At 36.2% G+C, this 26,550-nt stretch overlaps 3 protein-coding genes across 4 annotated transcripts; all 3 read right to left on the reverse strand.

The window, feature by feature from the left end:
• Positions 1-175: 175 nt before the first annotated feature.
• LOC143469462 (IST1 homolog) lies at positions 176-2,212 on the reverse strand. 2 transcript variants are annotated; one of them, XM_076967155.1, is made up of 2 exons: positions 980-2,212; positions 176-831 (listed from the first exon to the last, which is right to left on the reverse strand). In XM_076967155.1, exon 1 carries the CDS (start codon positions 2,161-2,163, stop codon positions 994-996), a length of 1,170 nt encoding a protein of 389 aa, XP_076823270.1. In that variant the 5' UTR covers positions 2,164-2,212; the 3' UTR covers positions 176-831; positions 980-993. The 2 variants fall into 2 exon arrangements, with proteins under 2 accessions (XP_076823270.1, XP_076823271.1); XM_076967156.1 differs by having other exon boundaries at positions 176-835.
• A 1,688-nt stretch (positions 2,213-3,900) lies between these two features.
• On the reverse strand, positions 3,901-16,052 carry LOC143468294 (von Willebrand factor A domain-containing protein 3A-like). Its single transcript, XM_076965418.1, has 33 exons — positions 15,920-16,052; positions 15,731-15,857; positions 14,443-14,520; positions 14,213-14,345; positions 13,139-13,263; positions 12,996-13,067; positions 12,753-12,807; positions 12,576-12,677; positions 12,308-12,414; positions 12,083-12,208; positions 11,281-11,470; positions 10,967-11,083; positions 10,675-10,836; positions 10,385-10,465; positions 10,140-10,220; positions 9,579-9,673; positions 9,334-9,453; positions 9,153-9,227; positions 8,826-8,970; positions 8,573-8,659; positions 8,286-8,397; positions 7,936-8,081; positions 7,588-7,695; positions 7,366-7,438; positions 7,098-7,291; positions 6,568-6,717; positions 6,353-6,499; positions 6,088-6,194; positions 5,684-5,828; positions 5,281-5,429; positions 4,870-4,996; positions 4,670-4,767; positions 3,901-4,556 (listed from the first exon to the last, which is right to left on the reverse strand). Exons 3-33 carry the CDS (start codon positions 14,487-14,489, stop codon positions 4,451-4,453), a joined length of 3,582 nt encoding a protein of 1,193 aa, XP_076821533.1. The 5' UTR covers positions 14,490-14,520; positions 15,731-15,857; positions 15,920-16,052; the 3' UTR covers positions 3,901-4,450.
• A 1,518-nt stretch (positions 16,053-17,570) lies between these two features.
• On the reverse strand, positions 17,571-26,159 carry LOC143468295 (kelch-like protein 24). Its single transcript, XM_076965419.1, has 12 exons — positions 25,386-26,159; positions 24,803-24,984; positions 23,621-23,779; positions 23,183-23,313; positions 22,136-22,287; positions 21,530-21,789; positions 21,021-21,163; positions 19,549-19,669; positions 19,227-19,335; positions 18,852-18,977; positions 18,402-18,582; positions 17,571-17,874 (listed from the first exon to the last, which is right to left on the reverse strand). The coding sequence occupies exons 1-12, from the start codon at positions 25,648-25,650 to the stop codon at positions 17,835-17,837; spliced, it is 1,869 nt and encodes a 622-aa protein (XP_076821534.1). The 5' UTR covers positions 25,651-26,159; the 3' UTR covers positions 17,571-17,834.
• Between the last annotated feature and the right edge of the window lie 391 nt (positions 26,160-26,550).

A 26,550-nucleotide genomic window follows, 5' to 3' on the forward strand; every position in this document is an offset into this window, starting at 1 on the left:
GTACCGTACCATAAAAGTTAAAAAAAAACAGAAAAAAGCCAGTGAAAATTTTTGTAAGTTCTACAATCTAATTAGGTATAATTTTTTACATTAATATGTATTGCTGCATTGCCACACATTATAGAATATTACCGCAAGAAATATGAAAAAAATCAATAAAGCCATCACAAAAGTGTCAAAATGCAGAAGCAATATATTTTGCACATGATCATTTTCCGCATAATTGCAAGAAATATTCATGTATTGAAAGCTACAAATAAATTTTTTAGTGTGAATTGTCTTTATATAGCAGATATAAATTTTTGCCAACAAAATGAACTTTATCCCAATATTAACACAACATGCACGGAATAACTTTATGCTGGTTATACGGCATCATAGTTAATGTAACTAATCACTTGTTTTTAAGCAGCTCATGCCTTATTGTGCATAATATCAGGACCTATACTTCAATACTGTAGCCTTAGTCTTTACAATTCATGAGAAAGCATACCTCACTGCTATAATATCCCAAGGCAAATTACATAATCTTAAGTATCAAGTGCACAAATATATATGGATATATTATACAATTAGCACAGGTGTATAGAAAAACTACAAACACATTTATATATATGCCAGAACCACGCTTTGCCAGATACAATGTCCCTGCCAGTACATAAAATTGAATGATGCCTTGAATATTTTCTGGCTTTTGATGAATTTTTCCCAAGATTGCGTCAGTTGCACTGATGTTGCATTTGGTGAGAGAAGACAACGCAAGAAGAATTATAGCAATTCAAGAGACCATCAAAACATTATGCAAATTCATGAGCATCCAACACATGTATGCTAGCTGTAATGAAACACAACCATCAGCATTGAAGACAACATAGCTCAGAAAATAAAGTCACATTGAGTCCTTTGCAGCTGGCATGATACCAAACCACGATGTAAACTGCATAAAAAATTCATACAAACGTAACAATTTGTAACTAACCACGCATAACATCTTTATGTTTTCTTCCTTAAATTCTCAAAGCGCCTGGAGAGATCATCGAAATCAATATCATCACTGGATGCATTTGATTGATTACTTGGGCCAGGTGGAATACTGCTCCCCGGAAAGCTAGTAGGAACAGAAGGAAGATTCGGAAGTCCAGGTGAGGAACTCCTTGGAGCTGCTACTGGAGGATGAATGCTTGAGGCAGGAGATAAGGATTCGTTGTAACTTGGAAGTTTGGGAGACACTCCTGACGGATCTTTAGACAAGTCAACTTTTCCAGGAGAACCAGCAGGAGGAGTTAAAGGTAATGTTGGAGGCTGTTTTTGTGGCTGGTTAAAAGATCCTTGTCCAGTAACAACTGGATTAGGGTCAGCAGGGGAATATGGTGGCAAATTATTACTTGGCCCTGGCCCAACTGCAACTTCGTAGACATTTTCAGCTGCTGTAGGAGCTGACGCTGCAGCAGCATAGCTAAATGAAGGAATCTGACCTCCTCCTCCACCACCACCGCTGCTGCCTCCACCAAATGAACCTCCAGGGCCTCCTGGTGGGCCGGTTGGCAAGTCTTTGTTGAAATCCATAAAATCTGTATCCACATTAACAGCATCCTGACGAAGTTCCTCTTCCATAACACGAGGATCAGGTGTGAAGTCTACATCTGCTGTCTTGCAGATCTCAACTAAGTAGCTTTCTACAAGGATCTTCTTTGGAGGAGATAAATCAAGCTTGTTAATAACTCTTTCACAAACAGTACCAACCTGGTTAGATCGGCAAGCCTCCACATACTTTTTACCATAGTATGCTCCGATAAGATCATGGACCACTTTCAGTTCCTGACAATATTGCTGCAACCTTGGTGTGGCCCAAATTAAAGTGGATATAGGAGTTTTAAGACTTTCATCCAATACTTTTGACTGTTTCATCAATCCTACTCTTCCAGATAGAAGATCAGCATACATTTCCACCAATTCCATTGCTTCCACTAAGTAGTCTTCACGAATGATGTGTTCTACGCGAACTCTTGCGCGATCAACTTTTGCATTTTTCACATATTCAGCAATTTCCGGTCGAGCTCTCATGGCCTGGTCGGTTTTCTTCTTTTCAATTAATTTCAAACGAGTCACAACAAGACCCAGATTGACTTTCAGCTTCTGTTCATTAAAGCGGGGACCAAACATATTTGCAAATTAATGAATATTAACCTAAACTGCAATGAAATAAGTAAGCAATTAATTAATACAAATCATAATTCATAAATGTAGATATCATTCATAAAAAAGTTAGGGTGTCTGAAAGAAACATATACAGTATTACTGTCATACCATGGCTGTCACTTTGCATAGCTTGTAATTCGGTTTTTATTTTGTGATAAAAAAAACCTAGCCTAGCCTAGCCTAAGAATTTTAAAACAACAATAACTTTTCCTCAAATTCCTTCGATTGGAATTGTATACATTACATCTATAAAATTCACTTTGCAACTTTTTTAAATCTCAATCTTTTAACGCTTACTTTGCAATAAAAGACAAAAAAGTAAAATTAAGTCTCAGAATTGCAGGGCACTATTTTAAATTGGTATAGATACAAATATGTTTTCAGAGATCTCTTAAACTTTTGCACTCCCACTTGAAGGTCTGAATGGGAAGGAGTTATGAGGTATTAATAGAAAGAAATTATGATGTATTCCTCAATAGTTGATCCTGATGTGGGTATGATAATCTCCTACTGGAAATTTTGCTTTCAATGCCCTAAGAAATGTGCCAATAACTGTAATATCAAACTATAATAATACTACGCCACGCCAACATAATACTTATAATAACCTACGATAGAATATAAGGCAAACTTTCTCTGGATTTCTCCGGCTCATCATACAAATTTTCTAGTAGGGTGATAATCTTTATCCTCAAACTGAGGAAAGTCTTTGCACGACTAAAACCAGCGATAATTCTTCCATAGTTTCTTTAAGCAACAAAACTAGTAATTTTGGTCAGAGTAATTAAGTTACCGAAATTTTTGCATGGGAAATGCATTCCTTGTATTTAACTAAATTTTAACAGTTTACAGTCAGGCTAGACCTTATTTTGCCACCTAACATTCACAAGTCTGCTTTTAATTTCCAAGGTAGTCTCAGTAAATTGCATGAGGAAAGAGTTATGTTAGCTTAGAAAGCAACATAATTGAACGTGCGCATACAATAAGCTATTTTGGATTTTCCAAATTGCTAGGCTATGTAGATGTAACTTGCGGAAAAAAGAATGCTTTTCATACGCCTCCCTTTAGCTTAGCACCATGCCACTATCCTGCCATCGGACCATATATAATATTAATTATAACCTAATGCTCGCAGTTAGCTTGCATTGCCTTTGTCAAATCACCAAAAAGTAGGAACTGTACTTTACTGATTTAGTGAACAACTGGCTTACTCTTCAAAAAAACTGAGTGTGCTCATTGTCGGCTTAAAATTTAAAGCTTTCCCACAACCATGGCGTTAGATCCAATTAAGTTCTTTAAAAATAAGAGCTATCCTAAACTATTTGCTTGTGACGCATGTGACCAATTGCGTGACTATGTGATTAATTCATTACGTCATATCGATAATCACACTTGTTTCTGATTGTTTATTATGAGAAAAGACCCCATGACGCGCGACGTCACGTGATAACTTGTGACAACCATAGAAATCATACCTTTAAACAAATAACAACGTCTTGTTTCATATCTACTGTTTTTTAATAGAAGTCTAAGGTGATAGTTATTACCTGAACTTGAAGTTTATTTTTAACAATTTTTATTTTAACAATGTGTAAAATAAAGGCATTCGATTACCACACACTGCATTACTCATCATAACGAATAAAAATCCTTAATATTGCCGTATTTTGGACTAACACAAAGTATGCTTTTTCTTAGCAAAAGCAGACCATTCAGTTTATTGAAGAAAAAAAAACAGTTGAAAAAAGTAAGTAGCGGAAAAAATAGTGCAAAATCTGTGACAAACAGTGACCGCTTTCAGGGCAAATAAAATCATTTAAGTACACAATCAAATTACACAAGTACAAGTACCAAATATCACAAAAAATACAAACTATCCTAACAGTGAATACCTTTGTAATGTGTTAATTACACTTGATTATATGACGAAGACGTGCAATACTATGTCATTTAGTAGTCATTTTCCAAGCTACCACAGAAAAACTACAAAATACAAAAAATACAAATGAAACTGGTTGAAACAAGACTGAAAGGTTGCCAATATCTTTCCAGAAATGGTACATTGCAAGCAAAGCTCTTACTTGCGAATCAATCTTATTCAACCCCAGTCTAACTAGAAACTAATCTACATTGTGCGTATCTCCTATTCCAAGACAAGATTTTTGATAATATGGTGACTCGGTTTTTGAAATATAATTGGAACGTGTGTATGACAGCAGTGCAATGAAGTCAAAAAACAACCCCACAATGGTTATGGATAAAATGGTTTGCCCGATACCCATTTCCTTTCTTTTCCAGAAGTTTCATTCTTGTTATCTTGTCGTGCAGTTTGGTCAGCATGGTCTCTAATAACTTGCCTGAAAAGTAACAAAAGTCTAATAAGATACCACAAGTCATGCTCACATTGCAGATTATCGAGCTTACATTCTGCAACACAACGTGAAAACATTTCAGCCTTATAAGCATATACCTAAAACGCCTTGCTTGAGTGAGGAATTTTCTCGCACGATCGATTTCATTTCCAAGTTTCTTCAAATCATCTCCTTGAAATTTAGGCAGATTGGGATCCTGCCAACATCATAAATTGTCATGTTCAATATTATGATGAGATCAATTTTACTACAAAGAAGAATCATGGTCATTAGACGTTCAGTTGTCACTTGTCCTTACATCTTCATCAAAGCATCCATCCTGCATCAATCTATGGACTGCAAACTGAGCATCCATCTCACCATGGCAACGATGGAATCGTCCTTTTGTTAGTTTGGACAGTTTTTTCAGAAAATCATTAGCTCCACTGCACATGAATATTTTACCAGTTAACTAACAGTTTATAAGGTACCACTTGCGATATTACAAGTGTGAACATCATATGCTTGTATACTGTGTACAGTGCCACCAAATGTGAAAAAAATGTCAACAAATTCATGGGAAAGAAATACTACTTATGCGAGATGTTCAAGAGTGTTTAAACTGTCAAGCTTAGCATGAAATAGCATGCATTGTAGTTAAAAATCATGCATTATAATTTTAATCCATAAATGACAAATAGACCGCAACTGCATAGCATGTTTCACTTACTTGTCGTCACAGTTAAACGAGATGCAATGAATTGGAACCTTCTTTACATTCATTTCTTCCACTTTCTCCAAAGTCAACTGTACACTTGTGTCTGGTTTACCGTCAGTGACTAGGTAAACTGCCTCCACTTCGGGGTCACCAAATGCAACCTGTTAAGTTTAAAATATTCTGAACAGCATAAGAGTAAAATGCAGTACATTTGGATTTCAACATCACTATACACAAAAACCATTCAAGGCAACTATAACTTAACCCAATTGTTAAAGTTTCTTAGAATATCTCAAAGATTCATAGGATGGAGTTCATTTAAGATGTTAAGTTATAAAGAAATGACAAAGAAATACAACACAATACAACCCTTCTCAACCACAAACAATAAAGACTCAATAGATCGAGTGGTTACCTCCAAAGCTTCAAGTGTTGCAGACCCCCCATGAGCTGCCAGTGACGCAGTCCATTGCACGGCATCATGACACGTGGTTTCATTTGATTCTGTGACGTTTTCTTGCCATTGTTTCCATTCATTGGAGAAAGCAATCAAGTTGAAACTATTGACGTGTAAATGAAGACATCAATGAAGCATCAGAATTCAGAGCAGTAAAAATGTCAATTAGTAGAAGTATATTCTAAAAAAAGCGTAACTAAAGCAATCCCAATGCAACAATAGTGTTATTAGATATCATCTGCACATAATTCGTAAAAATCAGCATAGTGGCACTTTTTAAACAACAAAGGAGCTCCCTATGCAATTAACAAGCGCTGAACGTTTGGATAAATCATTAATTAACAATTAAGGGACCGTCTTACGCAATTTTGTTAGCTTGAAACTGTTCCCAGATGAGTGAGGTCATCTCCTTCTGTAGTTCTTCCATATAATATCCCATTGATCCTGAAGTATCCAGAAGAACCACCACCTTGAAACCATAGAATAAATACACCGTAGGCGTAAATACAAAGACGTCGCTTAAAATTATGTTATTCCTCTATGATTTGTAAACATTGCCGTTCAGTGCAATGTACAAACAATTAACATTAAATATTTACATCATTAATATGCTGCACAGCAGCTTACATTATTCTCAAGGATTGATCCGAAAACTCTTCTGCTGCCAGAAAGTAACCACTGCATTCGTCTAATATATCGGTGTATCGTTGAGGTAACATGATGCTCATAATCATCCATCTCCGATTCTTGCATATCAACGTGGCGGACAGTACCCTGCAAAAAAACAGGTTTTAGGACAGAAATTATCGTTCTAAAGTCAGCTGAAGTAAGTGTTTCAGTACCTCGACATCAACGCTGGGAAATATAGAGCAGTACCACTTTGATGTTGTGCTTGTTCCCTTGCTTTTGGATTTTTCATGGATGCAGATAGGTCCGGAGACATATCTGTTCAGGTTTAGCTTGAGTTTGTTGATACCGTATTTCTTCAACCACTAAAGTAATGCGTCGGTGTTAAAATCTCCACCACAGTTAAGACACCATTTTAATCGTACCGTCAGTAGATTCTACACATGCTCGAGAAACTGAAGATGCCGCTAATAAGCAAAATGTATATTTCTCTCTAACGTCTGATAGATTTAAAAAAAAAACTTTGCTGAATTTTATTATTACACATTGATCACCAGAGACACCACCACCAGGACATTGATCACCAGACTCACCCTTTACTGTAGGGAGATCCTGCATCTCACAATTTTATTGCATTTAAACAAAGCAGTTAACAATGTAGTTTTATAGAAATAATAGCTGTTTATTTTCAACATAAAAGTGTGCAGTCGGTGTAATGAACAATAAACTTAGTCATTACATCTACCTGGGTGGTTGATATTCGTTCCTCTGTTTGTGGAAAGACTGGTTCCGGAACTGCCTTTCTCACACTTTTCTGCTTTGGATATTTTTTAAAGTATATTCCCACTGAATTCTTGTCCTCTGTGTAGAATGGCTCCTGCCTAAGATTTCGCTTTGTCTTTGAACTGCTCCGTGGTGACGGACTGTTGTCAAATGGGTCTGTTATTAGAAGATCTCTGTTAATGGCTACTGAACAAAAAATGAAAATCGATCAGTTATTCTACAAATACTACCTCCTGGTAGCATTGCTTTCCTGTTGGGTGCTTTCCATGCAAGTGACTTCGGCGGTTCAGATTCCAGCATAGTCTGAAAGCGACATAAACAGAAAATTAGACTATAACTGAACATCAGAAAAATTGAAAGCCTGATCTTGATAACAACTACCAATAATAAGTTAATCAATTAATAAAGTCTTTTTCATGAATCAAATAATAGGAAGAAGCATTTGTACCAACCTTACGAGCCATAGTCAGGGCTGTCTCTCGAGGTGCGATGAATCCAATTGCTTTCGGTGGCTCATATCTCTTCTTTCTAGTGGTAGTTCCTCCTCCATCACACAACATCTGGCATCAGATAACAATCAATGAAAAGACAAGATGTTTAAAAAGTTAAATGATTCTTAGAATATTGTTGCGTCTGAAATATTTAATCCGGACATCACCTTCTTGCTTGGTGACTATTTGGATCAGCTCGTAGACCAAATTTTGACGTAAAACTAGTTACTAATTAAGGAAATGCAATACTGATGCAGAGAATAGCACCATATCAATAGCATCAATCTAGTTACTATATTAAAGTATCACCAGCTGTTGCTTAGCCGTTAACTCCTCTTTTCTTCTTTCATCCCGGAGTTTTACAGATTCGACCAGTGACGAACATCTTCTTGAATAATGTATCGCTTTCTCCATCTCACAAGTGAGGACTATGATGTCATCGCTTTCAATAATACCTGTGAAAGTTTGAAAAATTGAAAAGCTGTTGTTTGAAGAGTACGCCAAAACAACATTAACTAAATCACAGCAAAGAATTTATCAAGATGTGTACTTCACAATTAAACAATAAAATAAAATTCAAAACTCCCACAAAAATCAATACAAATTTAAGATCAGTGAAGTGCAGGGACACGGAGTAACAGACAAACAATGCAACATACCACTTTCCCTAAACCAGTGGAATCTTCCCGCTGTTGCATGGGCGAGATTTCGCAAATAGTCGGCCATTTGTGGCATTGTTGCATACCTACTTGGCATCTCAGATTCATGTAGCTATGTAGTTGAAAATAAAACAACCCAAAATTTAAAAATGTTTGCTTTGCCTAATCTCAACGTTGTCAGAATCAATTTTAGCAGAAATATCGTACCTAGAAGATTTATCATCAATGCCATAGAGAAAGTAAGAATACGAAAAAATGGGTACTAAACATTAACACATTATACTTACATTGTAATCATCGATACTGAAAAGCACGGAATGAATTCTCATGTCCGATCCAATGCAGGCCTCACAAGCAAAAGAACAAAGAACATCCTAAAAGATACAGAACAGCACAGTTATTAAATGTGGAAGTATCAATACAAGTTCCACGTTTTAGATTTTATCCTGAGTACTATTCGAGTAGTATTCGCAGTTTGATAAGTTAACGTCGTCTAAAAATTAAACCTCTGCGTGAAAATGTAAAAGTAACTTTATCAACCTCTTCCTGATCCGGAACACCGCTTGTGATGAGATAAAGTCCCTGGGGTCCTCCGTAGTTCTTGATGTCTTCTCCGTTCTCAATCGCAGTGCGGAAAGCTGATAAAACATTTCGACTCCCGCTTGCTTCAAGATGTTGGACCCATCTTTGTGAAGGGACGTGATAGTTAATTTTGTGACAATTTTTCTAAACTCCATTGTGACATCAAGGGGGCATACATTTAAACTATTGCATTTGTTACAACATGTACTTTCAGTTGGACACAAAGCTTGATCGAAAATCTGGCAGAACAAGAACACAAAAACATCAATGTTATATTTAACTTACAGCCACGCAGCTTGTAAATTTTCAGGGGTAGGCTTCACCATGTGAGGTTTCCACATTTTTGGATAACTTCCAAAACTGAAAAGAACCACAAGTTGGTCAAACAAATACTGTTTTTATTCAAACTAGCAAAATCTTTATTTAAAAATACCAATAATAAACTTTGTAACAAACCATAACCCACGCTATTATGTTAAATGCTTGTTTGTTGCCCATTTGTTGCTCCAACAGAAGGCGAAGGGAATGTTGAACATGAACAATATAAGCTTTGTTCGATATTGATGTGTCCACCAGAAGAATGATTCTAAATTTGATAAAAACAACGCTTTAGTTTGCCTGCTGTGTACGCTTCGCTATTTATGTATTAGCATAGAAATCTCTTAGTATTAGTATCTATACTGTGAAGTTTAGCAAACTTAAGTTGATTACCGTTTTTCAACAACTGTCCCCCAAATTTTTCTGCTGCCACTAGCCAACCATTCTATTCTACGTTCAAATGTCTTAACTGAAGTACCAAGTTCTTTCTGAAATTAAATAAAATACACATTGTGAAACAACAGTCTGCAGACAAACAGAACTATAGGCAAAACAATTGTACAACGCAAATAACAATCATAGTTTCATCAATATGCAAAGCGTATAAAACAAGTGTCCACAGTTTAAAACAGCTACTGTATATCCAACACCACAGGCAATTATGTTCAACTGACCGATCTGGGTAAAAAATGATGTGACTATTTTAAAAAGAACAGCACATTATATAACTCACCGCATGTGATTAAGTTTAAAGCATATGAAAAAAGAAAAATTAAGAAATGAAAACAATTTTTAGGCCTTGCAGCACTTTGTACTGGTGAGTGAAAAATGTTCTGACTAAATAGTTCAATTGAACAACCATGACAATAAAAACGAAGACCAGACCACACAAAACTTTAGATTAGGCTGCATGGAGCCTTCAAGTTGGACATCGCTGGTCTAAAAGTAGGTTACCTGGTATTCATAGAGCATTGCTATGTCGACGTGGACGTTCTTAATACTTCCATCGTGCCATTCAAATTGCTGCATTGCTTTCTGAAGGCAATTATAATAGGTTATATTATGAAAATATTCCACTGCTAACATTGTTACCAATTGCAGTACATCGGTACATCATACATAACAAAAACTCTAACATCAGAAACAAATATATAACCAATTATACGATACTGTTTTCATAAAATATTTCAATAACACACCCCATGAACCTTTGATCCGACTGACTTTCTCAAAATAGGAATAAAATCTTGAACAGGGTCAAATGCATTGGGAGCCAAGATCTGTAGGAGAAAGAGGAACATGGCAATAATTATAACTTGTTATTATACCCACCAACCATAGCTAGCTACTAGTGGTAATTAGCTAATGTAGCAAACTAAGGCACAAATAGACAACTAACATAGTACATGCTAATTATTTTGCCAAAAAATGCCAAAACCTATTCTACATATTAAAATCCATAAAACTGTTGAAATATTACTAAGTTAACCTGATACAAGTTAAGATTTTTCGCTCGAAGCCCGTTATCTCTCAACCACTCTACTGAAGTTGAAGGGTGAAAATTGGGGGTCTCAATACTAAGGGGTCGATGGTGACTGGGAGGACGAGGCAAAAATCTTGCCTTCGATAACCTGCTCACTTCCATTGAAATCTAAATTTAGAGAAAACAGCATTATAATGATCCGAATAAAAAATAGATTTCTAAAAGATAAAATTATCAATTCGTATATAATAATAATTAAGTTATAAAATAACAAGATAGAGTTTTATATGAAACTAGCCTCATTCTCTATGCTGATCAAAGCATCTCCAAGCATTCCAGTGCGCATTTGTTTGATTTTCGATATCACGTCAACCGCTCTCTGAGCCTCTCTCAAAAGAAGCTGTATGTCGAAACTCTGAGAGGAGACATATTTTTATATTTATAGATACAAGTTAATATGGTAGTACTACCCACTACGCATGGCTGTCAAAAGTGTTTTGTTTATTTTTACTGCATTGATTGAAAATGCATTGCCTCAAAAAATGCTGTGTATGTCAGAATACTTATTGAAGAGTGTCATTAAATTCATTTATGTCACATAGATTTGTTTACCTTGTACACTTCTCTATCATCAGATGAATTGTAGCAATGATATCGACCTTTGGAAAACTCGGCCAATCGTTGAAGGGTATCATGAGTCAGATGATTGCTTGTGTCGTACGCTACAGCGTGGATTGGTATCTTCTTCCCCAGAAGACATTGTTGAACATAGTCAAATAGAACGCTAGATGTCTGGTCAGGACTGGTAAAAAATCATTATGAAGTATTAACATGTGGTAATAAAAAATTATGAACATTGGGCAACAGACATATTTTAATATGTACCGCATTAATTTTAATTTTACTTGGTATTTTCAGGCATATATCTATATTCTATACGTTGCAATAGACGTGGTACCCAATCCCAACCTGCAGTGCACATGTCACTAGTGGCGCACAAGAACCTTTTGAATGGAACATGAGTAATTTTGGCAAAAATATTTGGTGTAGGTAAACTAATGTAAAATTCAAAACTTTCCAACCAAAATTTTCCCTCTGTAGCATGTCATTTGTATCATTTCGCTATTCTTGATTAATTTTAAACATGATTGTGTCTGTTATGATGCAAGAGTGTGCAAGTACATGTTATATAATGTAGGCCATCTAGTCAGCCTTTTGGAACAAAGACAAGGATGGTTAGAGTCAATTGTACATAACTTCCACAATCCACACAGTATGTGATGAAAAAGCTAAAAAACCACTGCAATAGTCCAACTACTACCTAGTAATATATGGAACAATTGCAAAAGTGGCAATCAGCGCCAAAACAAACTCAAGTTTTATATCAAAGAAAAAAGTTAAACAAAAAACTTACCAGTTTCCCAAAATAATCAAAATTGAATTAAGCCGTTTCACTTTTAAGATGTGCTTAAATGCTGCGAGCATGTTGCATCCACCAGAGGGATGTAGACCACGAACAAAATCTCTCGCTTCTTCCAATCTGAGTTGAGATAAAACGTCAATTTAACAACTTCATTGTAATAGCATTTCTTTTATTGCAAACTACATGAAAATTTTCTGTATTCTAGAATGCACTTACATTCTAACATTTATGTCCCTTGCACTGTTCCAAAGTGGTTCAGAATTTGTACCAAAACTCAGGAAATACAAAGATTTCTTGAACTGCAATTGCTCATCGATTAAATACTATGAAAAAAACACAATAAAATCTTTTGTTTCAGACAAAATTATCCAACCGATTTGTACCTACATGTACTGATTTGTACAATTTTACAGGGAAGCAAATCACAGTCGTCGGTCTCTATGAGCAGAATATCAAATGCACAGAATAATATTTAACACCTCACCAGCAAAGACTGCTGAAATTCCTCAAGTCTGCCAAATCCAGTATTTGCATCGGAAGAATCAATCAATATGCCCACTCTGTCTCCTTTCACCAAGCCAAATAACTAAAAAGCGTAAAGAGACTGTAATCTAGTTTGTCATAAAATGCAAGCTATGCACATGTTTACACCAAAAGCAACCTTTTTGCTTCCTTCCAGAAGCCACTTCACTCTCTTGTGGTATTGTTCAATGGCTCTGTACAACAAATTATGAAGACAACAACTAAAAAACGTATCATTTGACACCAAGTACACCATGTTTTGACGAAATTGGGGTTCAGTACACCACACTGATACCCTGCATTCTCATACGGGAAAGTGAACAGAGAATTAAAATGTTACAAACTACACGTTACCAGCAAACATACACAATGGCGTACTTACAGATTTAACTTGTATTCTACTTCAGCAATATATGTTGCATCAAATACAAGGTGAGGGCCTTGACCAACTTTCCTAAATCAAGTCAAAAGTGTCATTCTGATTGCATTCTAGTGATAGCAAAGAAATGAGAGACCAACTCTTACTTGACTTGCTTTCCCTTTTGCAGTAAATCTTTTAAAGTTAGTTTTTGATGCGTAATGCTGTGATTATTCAGCCATTCTTCAGAAGTCTGTCCCTTGCTTGGAACAGCTGTGTACTTCTTCGCTTTCTACAAAACACTCGCTGTCAGAGGTTGGAAAATTATGAATATGGCATGGTGAAAGATTTTGTACATCCAAAGTGAGTTTCCATGAAACCAGATATCAAGATGATTATTTAAAATATTTACAGACAAAAACAAAAATTAATCCTGCCCAAAATGATTCTACTCAAACATAGATAACCACAACATAATTTTAGCTCGCTTACTGAAGAATGCAGATCTACTAAATCTATGGCATATGAGCTAGTGGCAAACAAAAGCTCACGGCTTCTTTTTACCTACCAGACAAGTACATAACCTGAAACAAAGTAAAACTTCCTAAATGGCATTTTTTCGTTTATCCAGTGTATGGTTCTTAAGAACATTGGTGACAAGTGGCAACTAAATGTAATTGCTGAAAACACCACTGCCAACATAAAGTTTATTGTTTGTTTGGTTTGTAAATTGGATTATAGTATCTATGCTCAAACTGAGAAAAATCTTCCCATAACTTAAACTCTGTGACATTTTTCCTCCGCTTAGGCAAGGGGATTTCAATTTCAAAAATAATAACGGATCCAAGACTAAACACAAACAAAGCTGTTGGATATGGAGTTTTCAGCTCACTTTGATTAATATAGATTATTATGTAAATCAAAAAACAGCATATAGTTTGGCACTGTGAAGGTTAACTTTATTTATATTTTTCTACACGAGCTTTTGCAAGCATAAGCTTGCTTCTTCAGGTGTACTGAAAAAATGATAGATAGAGATGGATTTTCATGCAAGCCACAGGGTTTTTGCAACTTCTTTGGACTAACTTGTTTGTTTATAATTTGAATGTGGACTAGAGTTTATATAACTACATATATACTAACCACAGAGTGAGTTTCGAAAAGATTTTTCTTATGGACACTTAGAATAGTCTTCTTCGTCAAATATAATCTTTTATCTTAAAATCATGAAAATCACATACTTGTAGATCCAAAGTTTGATTCACGTGAGTCACAATAAGGTCAGATTGTGGAGTAATTGACAGTTTATCAAAGTTGTCAATTTTCCATGCAGGTCTTTTTCCAAAACTTCTAAAGTCGTCAGGTTGGCTAGAGCTGTAATTTTTATGTGTGTTAAAGAGATAGAAATAAAAATTCTTCAACCCATATGGGTTAAAATGGATTTTAGATGAGTTGCATTATTTTCATTCACCTATCCACTCCATGAAACATGTGATAATCATCTAAAATTTCTTGCATAGTTCACTGATGCCGAACAAAATTTTGATTTCTATTAGAAAAAATACAACGGTTGAAATTATTCTAAATCAGCTCTGCAAATAACCAAGAGAGTTAGTAACATTATGACACAACAAAGAAAACGATTCTGCAAAACTAAATGTATGAAATAGGCATGAAACTAAAATTACTGTAGGCCTAAATAAAGTTTAAACATTTCTTCATGTTATCTATAACCATACATTCAATGCATAACGATATAACAATGACAACAATGATATAACAACAATGATATAACAATGCATTCCACACAATGCAGAATCATGACAGTGCATGAACGTTAAAGAGTTTTCTTAAACAATTAAATGAGAAAGTAAACGCAGTAAACAGGTGACACATGAACAAACTGTGACCTACAGGCCCGACCGAAAAGTAGAGTAGTTTTCGACAAGAACTCGTGTGTGCAAAGACTGAAGGTTTAAGGTGATGGCGTGCACTGAACCCATAAATCTTTTTTATTTATTACAAATTGGCAACTGGCAAGAAGATAAAATAGTTTGGTGTCCACGTTGAAGAAATTTGTACGTGCAGGTGCCACACTTTCCATTATGGCCTACAGAACAGACCTCAGACCTCATCTCATATATGACAGTCAGAGATCAAAAATATGGTTTCAAAATATGGATCTATAGAGTTTATCATTTACTTTTCATCTAGATATGTTGTACACTGAAGATATCATGTAAAACTGTTCGTAAAGCTTTGAAAGTTAAACATATAGCATATGATAACCATTTATACACATAGTTAGCCAATAAAACATCTCTGAGACCCTACTGGAATATTGTTTTCAGAGCGCCGGTAAACGTAATGTCAAAATTTGCATCATGCCACCATAATAATTATAACATAAAATATAGGGCAAACAGCAATTTTGTGTAAGAAAATTGGCAAAGAAGCCGACTTTCTGTGCTGAAGAAATACAGAGATCCAGCGCATCATACAAAATTTCTAGTAGGGCACTGGGATAGAAGTTTACCAGATTGAGAAAAGATATCATTTAAATAACAAATCTCAAAAACATGATTTTAGCATAAAAGTTGTATGTTGAACACTGTTTTATTCCCTTACAAAAATTGCAAATTGTCCAGTCTGGACAAAAAGTGGCAAAGTGGGAGAACTTTATTACTTTTAAAAAGGTTAATATAACACATACGTTTACAAAGTACAAACTCCTGTGTAAAATGCAAAAAAATTGATACCTTAAAATTTGAAGAGTGCTAAGTCAGATCCTTCAACTTATCGCCATTGCAAGTGTTATTTTACTGAATGCCAAGCTTGTTTCTAGGATTTCAGTACGGTCAGCTATGCTACTGGTAGCTTACAAAACTAAAAAAACAGTGTTTAATAGGTAGCCTACTGTATGAAGCTTTCTGCTGAAGTTGAAGTACCTTAGGTTGCTAGCCCTCTGTTTACTATGGGGTTAAGCTCCTGACATAAAAAGCTGATAGTGGTAGCTTGGCCAATATGGAACATTTTATTTTCATTCGTTCACATTCGTCGCTTTTGACTGGCTATGTTTTTCTCAGTCCAGCTTTGCTGTAAGTCTGCGTCTCTGCGATCTTCCCAACCTAAACTAAGCTAGTATCGTTGTAATGTCTATGATAGATGACAACTGCAGTAAACATTACATTAAAACAAAATCAAAACAACAAGCAAGAATATTCGAAAAATTGTAAGATTAATTCGAAAGTAATAAAGTTTTTGTTCATTTAAATTATTTTATATTTTAAATTAGAAATATATTTAAATTTTTATAAAATCTATTGCATCGATTTTAAATTTAAAAATACAGTATGTACTTTAACAATCTTTTAAATTATATGATATATTTATGTTTGTTACTAATATGTCTTAATGTGTGCTCTGGTTTGTTTACCCTTAAATGTAGCTGTTTAGATGAACTGCGGAAACCATGGTAAATAAATACTGAATATTGTGCAGTATTAATAGTTAGGAAATGATAACCGTTATATTACAGCTAGCCTATGTTTGTTCAACGTCTTTTTTCTCATAATTTACGTAAATGTGCCACAATTTACGTAATGGTTTTTGTCATAAATTACGTTTTAACATAATCTAGCGACATCAGTTCCATTGGATTTGAAATTGCACCCACCACCCCAGGCAAATTTTAAGTTCGTACTCAATTGGCAGCCCAAAAATTTATTCAAAAAAAATTCGTAATGAACTTCACCAAATCATAATTGCACTTAGCCTAAACTAGCTCAAAAGGTTTGCCGCAAAACAATTTAAACCCCTGGGTGCAAAGATCATAGAAATCCTGCAAGACTTAGGCTAATAGAAAGGCTTTGGGTGCAAAACCATAACTACCCGTAGGTCTTGTACTAGGGCATTTTTGTTGTTCTGTAACATCTTTTACTTCCTATAGTTAATAGCAAAAATTTACCGTATGAAGTAGTCAATTTTGTGGTTACTAAAAACTAATGATCTAGGCTGTAGGTAACAAACCATCGGCTTACAAAATTGGTACCAAGAGTAATGGATTCGGGTCCATGAATAGTATAAAATTGTCTGAGTGATTCTATCCAATATCAAACTAATTGTTAATAACAAAATAAGCTGCTTGCATGTCTTTTCTTTTAATTCAGCTGCTTACCTCAAACAACGCAAAGTGGCGGTTTGCTAACTTTTTGGTCATCCAAAATACCCCATGTAATTGTGGCGGCCTCGTAGGACAATTTTACATTAACTTTTCGTTCTCACGCTAAATTTATATTCTTTTGTTGATTATCTTCCTTCATAAGCGTTGCGTTTTTAGTCACACAGCATTACATTTAGCACGATTATAGTTCGACTGAGTTCACGTTGTTTTATTCTGCCAATAAAGTTTGATTAGTTTATCTGTTGGCAATTCGCTGAGCGCATATGCAATGCCCAGATGTACTCGCAACCTGCAAATACGTACAAGTGGAGTTGGATATGGCCTCCGTTATTTGGAACATCTTCATCTCGGAGCAACTTAGACGGCCACGTAATAAGGCTGACGCAGCAAATTTTGCAAAAACAGATAAAAAAAAATACAGAACAGGATGCTTTATTAACAAAATGCATGCAAAAAATTAAATTGGATTTTTAGAAATTGCCTATCAAAGGCTATGATAGTTTAAAAGCAAGAATTTTGAGTATACTATGCAAAAAAGATAAACATAACATTTCTACAAAAGTACGTGATCTGAGGTTCGAATCAAACAGCAGAAAAAAAAAGAACCCACACATGTACGGCAATAAAACGTAGAAAAATCAAAGCGAAATACGCAACAGCCACAATTAAATGGGCTAAATTTATAAGAATATTGGAGGTCTTCTTCTGGCGTCGTCGTAACTAAAACGTGGACATAAAATTGAGATTTTCATTAAAGTTATGAAAACGAATGAAAAGCAAACTTGCTAAACCTTAACCAATCCAGAAGATAATTTGATGGTGACTGTAGTTTTGTTAGTTTAGGAACGGCAATGATTTAATTTACGGAGCCAAATCCTGGCCTAATAAATACTGCATTTTGATCATGTGTTGTGATTTTTTACAAATCTTAACCAAACATGCACGCACATTGCTGCTGAAAAGTATACGAGAAAGAACAATAACCTACAGTAAAATCTTAAATACAAAATAAAAGAAAATGCAAAATTACTTCATTAAATATTATAATCAAGACAAAAGCACAAGTCTAAGAACATAAAACATTGGGTGCAACGGCTTGGACAACAACTACAAAGAATAAAAAACGTCCATCGTGTCGAAACGAATTTCTTCACCAGGACGATGTCCATGCACAGTCCGGCATGCAAAACATGTCATAATTATGTCACAACGTCGTCATGGCAAAAGCGGCGCATCAATCCACTGACCTTCCTGCTTTACCCATCTGTTGTTGGCCAGCTGGCAGATTGGTGGAACCAAACCTGTGAATGGTAACGCAGCCATGGTAACAGGATGGTCTTGGCATCACCGCCATTTGTGCCATGTTGCCGGATGTGACGTCATAACAATGAACGGCGTCCGTGGCTTCTGGTCCGCTTCCTTTCCCTCCTAAAACGTTAAAGGGCGACACATTTTAAAATATAAATTATTTTAAAGACATAATGTTTAAGAGCGTAAGTATCTGATGAATTTGCTATCACAAGGACTGGAATTTAACTGGGATTACCCCGTTAATTTTTGATAAATATGTGAGAGTGACGCATTGTACGTATTCTCTTGCATGCAGTAACTACTTCTGAAAGTAGGCTAGATGCAGTAAGTACAAAAACATATTTTATTTAAAAGGCTCAAAAATCAGTACAAAAGTTAAAACCCACCTGTTATGTAGAGCTTCCCGCCACATACAGTCATACCACAACTTTCCAACGAATCGCAGTCGACCAAAGTTGTATCCCAGCTGTCATTGAGTGGATCATAGCTATACACGGTCTTGTCTGCACCGCCTGATAAAATCGCATAATTTCAGGGCAATTCACACAATAAATTTCCCGAGGGCAAGCTTACATAATGCCACGGATCTTTCAACAAACCATAAGCTATTACGCATTTACGTTTGGGAGAGTATAGTTACAAATTCTAAAATGATTTACTACTGATTAATACCCAAAGATATAACCATGTGGAAACAAAAAACGTTTCGCTACAGTACAAACTAGAGATATTACACCTTAATAAAGGAACACGTTGCATACCTATGACATATATTTTGCCGTTTAGTGTAGCTGCCGATATGTAGCGCTGTGGCGACGGCATTGCCGCCTTAGACATCCATTGATCCGTGTCTGGGTTGTAAACTTGAAGCTAAACGATTTCGATAAATCGATAATAAAAAGTCGAAATCAGATTGTTGATTTTCAACTTAATAAGATTGTATTCTTATGTATCAAAATATTTTCAGAGTACAAAATCAGTCAATACATAGCGTACATCACGTCATTCCCAAGCTATTGGTGTTCAACTGTTGATGAAGTATATATATTAAATATGCGTTTGAATAAATCACCCAAACCTCACTTTACACAAGGTGTTAACGTCATCAGTGCCAATGACGTAGAGCTTTCCATGACAAGTGGCAAGAGCACACAAAGTGACTGGAAATAGAATAGACGAAACTTCACCCCACGAGTTGGAAAAACTGAATCAATTACAAAATACGTTTAAAAAGGTTCGGGCCCATTTTACCTTAAATACTAAACAAGGAAGTTCCTATAGCAGGGCTACTAAACTATTTTTAGCTAAGGTCCAGTTACAAAAGTTCAAAATTTGCTTAGGTCCGTTATATAACTCTCATGAAATAATTTACAGTCCTACAAATGTATTAAAGTACGTTATATAAAATAATATAATTCTCTGGATGGGTATTAATTTAATTTCAAAATCTCTGGATTTTAAAATATTAAATTCTCTAGGTTTTTTTAACACAACACATGAAATACGGTATATACAAAATCCGGCAAAGCGGTATTAGCAAAAGCAATAAGCGAAATTTATTTATTGTTCTGTTAGTCACAGCTAGTGGGAGAATTGGTATTTCTTATTTCTCACTAGTTCTTTAAATCTTGGTTCTAAAGCAGCGAGAACGAGTCGAAGGCAGTGGCGAAGGTTTTCATTGGTCATACAGATGCGAAGTTCATGTTTGAAAACGCTGACTTGCAGCTGTGCATTGTGACGTCAACAAGGCTTGTTTGATCTGTTTAAAATTGTGCTATTGTCTGTCGTTTGTTTGTTTTTGCAAATCAACGATAATGGATTTGTTTTGCTAAAAAAACGGTGTCCTTTATGAAGTCACAAATATGATTGTGACTTCATAAAGTTTCTTTATGACTTCCAATTAGCGCCTTGCTGATGATGGGCTTTACCCAGAAACAGCGCTGTCGAATGCTACATCTCCTTAGTAGTTTTGTAATAAACTTGTATAAACATCGTTTTACCAACAAAAGATGGCGCAAAACGCCTACTGCCCCGATTGACAAACGACCTATTAACAAAAACCGCTAGAAGACTAGTTTGAGCTACCACTTACACACTCGCTGATTAACTGAATAAGCAGGAATAAGAAAACTAATGATGAACGATTTCATTTGCGTAAATACTGAGGCAGATTAGATCCGGATTCAACACTGAAAAGGTGCGCATTCGGACCGCGGTCCGCCAGTTGAGTAGCCCTGTCCTATAGTGTAATAAACTCAAAAGCCGTTTTTACGTTTCTCACGCATAGATAAAGTGTATTGTGGTCTTGTGACACATAAACAACGCTGTGAGTCGATTTCAATTTCAATCGACATACCGCGTAAGTTCTCAGACCTCTCCAATCGTAGCTTTGTGAAGTAATGATTCATAATCCAAAGGTTTTTTCGTTTTACTTTCAACCACAATCTATTTGTGTTAACCACACATTTGTACGATGTTGGACGCTTTGATGCTTTCGTAAATGACGACGTTAAAGAAAATACGTCACATTTCTTAAACCTTTCAAGGTATAATACCTGTCATATTTCTCCACACTTGTTAATTTGTTCTTTCCGTCGTATCCTCCAACTACGTAGACGTGTCCTCCGAGTGTTATCATCCTGTGTCTCCATCTTCCCTTGCAAAGAGGAGCAATCTTCACCCAGTTATCGATGTGAGACTGCGCGTAAAGAAGATTGACTTGACATATGTTTTGAACTCCACCTGGCTCTGCAGGCATTTCGTTTTAATCCAGTCGCTATATCTTGAGTAGGCAATAAATTAACAAGCTTGACATATCTTTGCTCAAACAAGCAGCTTCTTTTTGTGAGCTGTGCGTGTAGGCAGACGTTTTACATGAAGCGCACAATGTATTTGTTATAACTAAGTGTATAGCAAATATAATAAAACCAAGTATTTATACATGACATATAATAAAAACAAATTGTGCGAGCATAGGACCCAAATGGAGATGTACATCGAACACGAACTTTCACAGACATCTTCACAGTTCACCATATAACAACATTTACTTATACAGACGAACCTGATAAAGCCAAACGTCTCGCGAATGAATTCTCCCCCCACTGACAATGATGCTGTTTCTGAATGACGCAATCGCGTATTCGGACTTGGTGAAGGCCGGAAGTTTGGCCAGTGATGACCACTGGTTAGTGACAGGGTCAAATGCCTCAACGTAAGGCATGTTGTAGCCGCCAATTCTGTCACATCCGCCAACGACGACCACTGATGCGCTGCAACCGGTTGACCGACGTGGGCGCGTCCGAGCGCTGTTAATTTCGTTGCCTGAACGTGAAGTGATGGTATTTGAAAGACTGATATGTTATTTGGAGTTTAGCTTTTAGAGGTGACATAAAACGGATTACAGTCCAATTATTGCAGGCTTACCACGTAAAGAGTAGACAAATGTAACTATAAAAATTAATCACACAGCGCACGATAATATTGACCTGATAAACAACTAGTTGGACCGCAAAGTGTTTGGCCTCAAGTTAATAACACCACAAGATCTGCTAACTGCAAAGTAGCAATTACAACCACTCTATAGGGAGAGCGGAAACAATGTGTCTGGTGAGCACAATAGTACCAGGTGTAGTTCCAAATACATTTGTCAAAAAGATAAAGATCTCACCTAAGATGTGATATTTTCTCGTTTCCTGTAGTATTGACTGGCAAGCTGGATTGGACAGAACCTGTTCGTCACATTCTACAGTGTTAACGAAGTAACTAGGATGGATGAGGGGTAATCGAACGTATGAGAGCAATTCCGCAAAATCTTCGGACCTGGTGCAGCCCACATAAACGCGATATTAAGATTAGACTGTTCATATCGATTGATGAAACTAAAAGTCTATTGACAATCACAGCAGATCAATAGACGTAAAGCACATTCCATAGTGCTTTGCAAACAAAGAAATTTAGTAGTTAAACTTTTACAACGACCACACAAGCTACATATATTCTGCAGCCTTAGCAGAAATGAGGTTTACAGGGGTCAAAAAGAACATCATAGCATAAATTTAAATAACAGAATTTCTTTTGTTTTATATGAACTAAATTGTTCCGATATTGACAACCGCGGTTTAATGGTGGATTTTATAACGTTACATTGTGTCGCAGTAACAAGCGTAAGAGGCAAGTACGTCAGCATTCTCCTGTATTTACCAACATTTGTGAGCTAAAATGCATCAAACAGGCAACCCTTATTGCTATCACTTAACATACTAAATGCATTCCTACCCAAGCCAAACCTTTAATTGTTGGGTGGATGGTTGAAATATTATACGAGGCGCCTTAGGCTATTAAAATAAATGTTGACCTCTATCGAATAAAATATTTCAATTGTTTCTGAAACTGTCAGGAGAAAATGAAACCGAGGAATGACAAGGTAATCATGTTTGGCATGTTTGAACCATGCTTAAGTCATGTTTAAACGGCCGAATACTTATTAATGTCTTTACAAACACCTTGCAATGTGAAGTTAATTTTTAGAACAAAAATAATCCTAAGGTTATCAGTGACCAACTGAGATGTCCATACGGAAATATTCTAACGCACAATCAGATTTAATTAAATCCCACCTTCACAAACTAGCAAACAAAAATAAATAAAACGTTTTCCCGAAAAACGGAAATTGTGGGCAAAAAATTACTGAGATAGTTCGACGACCGCTAAGTACCTATTTATGACGTCATGAGCCACCCAACGCTTCACAGCTTCATAAACTATCTCCTCACGTGACACGTTGATGTCGTCATCACTAATGTAGTCAATGACGCGAGATTTTGGAAGTTCCAAGAATTCTTCGTGCTAAAAAGAACACAAAAAGCACATACCAATAACAACGTAAAATTTTAGTCAGGGAAAAATTAATTTAGCCCATTCCTTTGTTTCAATAGTGAATCATTTTTATAACAGTAGGCTAATTCAATATTCTCTCAAAAACAAAATAAGCTTCTAAACTGAAGCTATAAAATCCGACCTTCCAAATGTGATCAAGTCACTATTAATGGACCAACACAACTATACACTTGGCGTTTGTTTACAAAAACAGTTCTCCAAAAAAGGCAACAACCCTAAAAATTTGATTTCTCTTGAAAGAAAACCAAAGTCTCACCACAACAATGTCGGCGAATTTGTCCATGATCATGGTCGATGCTACTTTGAATAATTCTCCGAGGACGTGAGCTTCAGCAAACTCCCTCATCCCGATGCAGTTGCAGGGATCAAGTTGGGCTTCCAGAAACCTCGTGCAAGCTTCTCCGAGAGGAATGATCTGTGCAAAAGATGAGGATTCATCTTGGTCAGGTTCAAAAAGAAAAGTTATGATTAATCAAAAGGAGACATGAAAGACAATCTCTGTGTAATAGTTAATACCAACAGTGCAATAACATGACCTTGTATATTCCAACACCAGAGTAATATCCAGAATAACTATGGACGGACGATGTTGTCATTCGTTTCAACGAACAAATAATTTTAGAAGCAATCAGTTTGTTGCCATTCGCTACAAACGGGTTGAAATAAAAGTAACACACAACTTAGATAACTTAGAAGATGGCGGGGTCATCCGTCTATTATAGCAGGTATGTAATTAATTCCATAATTGAATGCCACGAAGAGTTCGGGTAGGCTGAACGTAGAGCGCTTTATAATTAAACGTTTAAATGAGAGTTTGAAATTACAACAAACCGCAATTATCGTTGAGTGTGTAAGTTTATAATGTATATAATGTTTATAACGTATATTTAAAGTACAATCTATAGTTTTGCAAACACAAATTAAATTTGCTTTAAACGAAGTTTACTCTACCGGCAAAGGCGTTAATTACTTTTTTATCCCAGTTTTAATGCAGGTAGGTTTCTTTGTAAACTCAATTTTCTAAAATAAGAAGATCATTGTCCGACAATCGCCGCCTTTAGTTAACTAGTTAGATTTGCATTTTTCAACAAGTTTTAAACCAAAAACTAAAACCACAATTCAAATAAAAGACATACAGTAATTCGAGCAAAATTAGGGTCGTTTTAAAAAGGACAGTGCGTATACACCACATCATTCAATTCCATACAAATAACTTGGGGCAATGTTTTGGGCAGATCTTATCATCATTTAAATGGCAACTTTACGTAATAACAACGAAAAATAGCTGAAGTTGTTGCTGTACGATCCTTAGAATGTTTTTCTTCCCCAAGTTTAACCGTTAAACACGTTACATCATTCCACTTGTTCTAGCTAAAACCCATATATTAGCAATATTAAAGCGCACATTCAAAAACACACACACACATAACTGTCAAACCTGAAACAAATTAGAAGCTTCAAGAAGCAGTTGAACGTTATTAGCAGTTATGGTGGCCTTCGAAGTGTAGAGATACTTGAGTAAGAGGTCCATTACGTCAGCTTGCATCCCGTTTATTTGAACTAACATTTCCCGCGATTCTCGGTGATCGTTGCAGAACATGGCGCGAAAATACTTGCTCCCTATGAAAATATACAAGCGGTTACCATAATATCCAAGTAATTTGTATTCCCTGCAAGCGTCAAGGGTATCTCCTTCGGGATATAGGTCGGTAACCATATCACTGTGCCCAGTTATTTTGTTTTGCGCACAACGCACAAGAGCTTAATGCTATGGATCAGGAGATAAAAGACCTATGTAACAGCTGTTTATGCCACAATGAATGTGACATTTCATTGGTCTAACTTAGCGATGGGCAAAAGACTAAGGTGAGGCTTTTGAAATATGACAACCAATGAGAGAAGTTTTACGTGGATCAAGTGTAACATCGCCTCAAACCAGAGAATACCAGAAATGGTTAACTATATACGGTAAAGGCTTAACAAGATTTTGGCGTCTTATCGAGCCAAAATTTAACCGTTACCTGCTACTAAGACCGCTCTATGGCACGGGAATTCACGGTTTGCAGCTGAAAGGATAACGTCTGTGAATAAGCCCTTTTCTCTAAGCTGGTTGAAACATGCTAAGACTTCTTTGGCGTGTTTGTTGTTTTCAAATTCGTAAACGTCACCGGAAGTCCGGGTGACGTCGTCTTGAGTGGGGCTCTGGTCGCCCTCCATGGCTAACTTCTTCACCACAGGTGGGTTAACACTCATCAGGGAACTGGCTCGTCTTAAACGCAACGGCATTACACCTTCAAAATGACCGAATCACGCAACCAAAACTTGCCCGGTGGTTTTAGATGAGTTGCCACTAGCCAGCAATTAGGCCGTCGGCTGTTTACGCTACTCCAGCCAAAGTACGTCTTGGTTAATGTTATAAGGGGCAGATTTATCTTGTCAAAAAAAAAATGCGCTGGCAACGTGGCTTTATACCTCAAATCAACAACTTGATACTGGCTTTGTCACAACTAGTGCACGTGACCCCTTTGTTGTTGATCGTTTTGCTTGTCACCTGTTTTGGTCACGCGCCAGTTATTTCCCACCGAGACAAAGAGAAATATTCACGATGGGTTTCGTCGTTCAAAGTCGTGGAGAAACGAAATTTGGACAAAGGAGAAAAAACGGTTTATGATAATCCAGTTTCTCTGCCAGTTATTAAATTTTCAAAAGGCCTTAAAATGTAAAGATCAAGTCAATTGGCAGCGTTGACCTGCATGTAAATGCCTATGAAAATGAATAACGTTGATTCAAACATGTGCGCAGTAAAACTTTATTATTTACATCCTATTAAAGTCAAGGAGATTAACTAATTTATTAAATATTATGTCAGAATTACGTCACAACCTTGCTAGTACGCTAGCTGGTATAAAACACTAGCAATTATATAAACACTATAATAATGTATATCCATAAAGGTGATGGACATGTTACGACGAAGTTATGATCACCGCAAAATGACATGTAGCAGCCGAACGCGTCATAATATGTTTGTAACGACAGAAATCGTAACAACAAGCAACGTGGTCCGTTAGTTTTTGACGACCACTTTATTTGACGGTCAGTTGTTCCGTTAACTGATCACAAACCACGTACGCTTTCAAAGCTGCATCATACTCATATCAAGGGATACTATGTCACTGAGAGAAA

The sequence above is a fragment of the Clavelina lepadiformis genome, chromosome 8, assembly GCF_947623445.1.
Source record: "Clavelina lepadiformis chromosome 8, kaClaLepa1.1, whole genome shotgun sequence".
NCBI lineage: Eukaryota > Metazoa > Chordata > Ascidiacea > Aplousobranchia > Clavelinidae > Clavelina > Clavelina lepadiformis.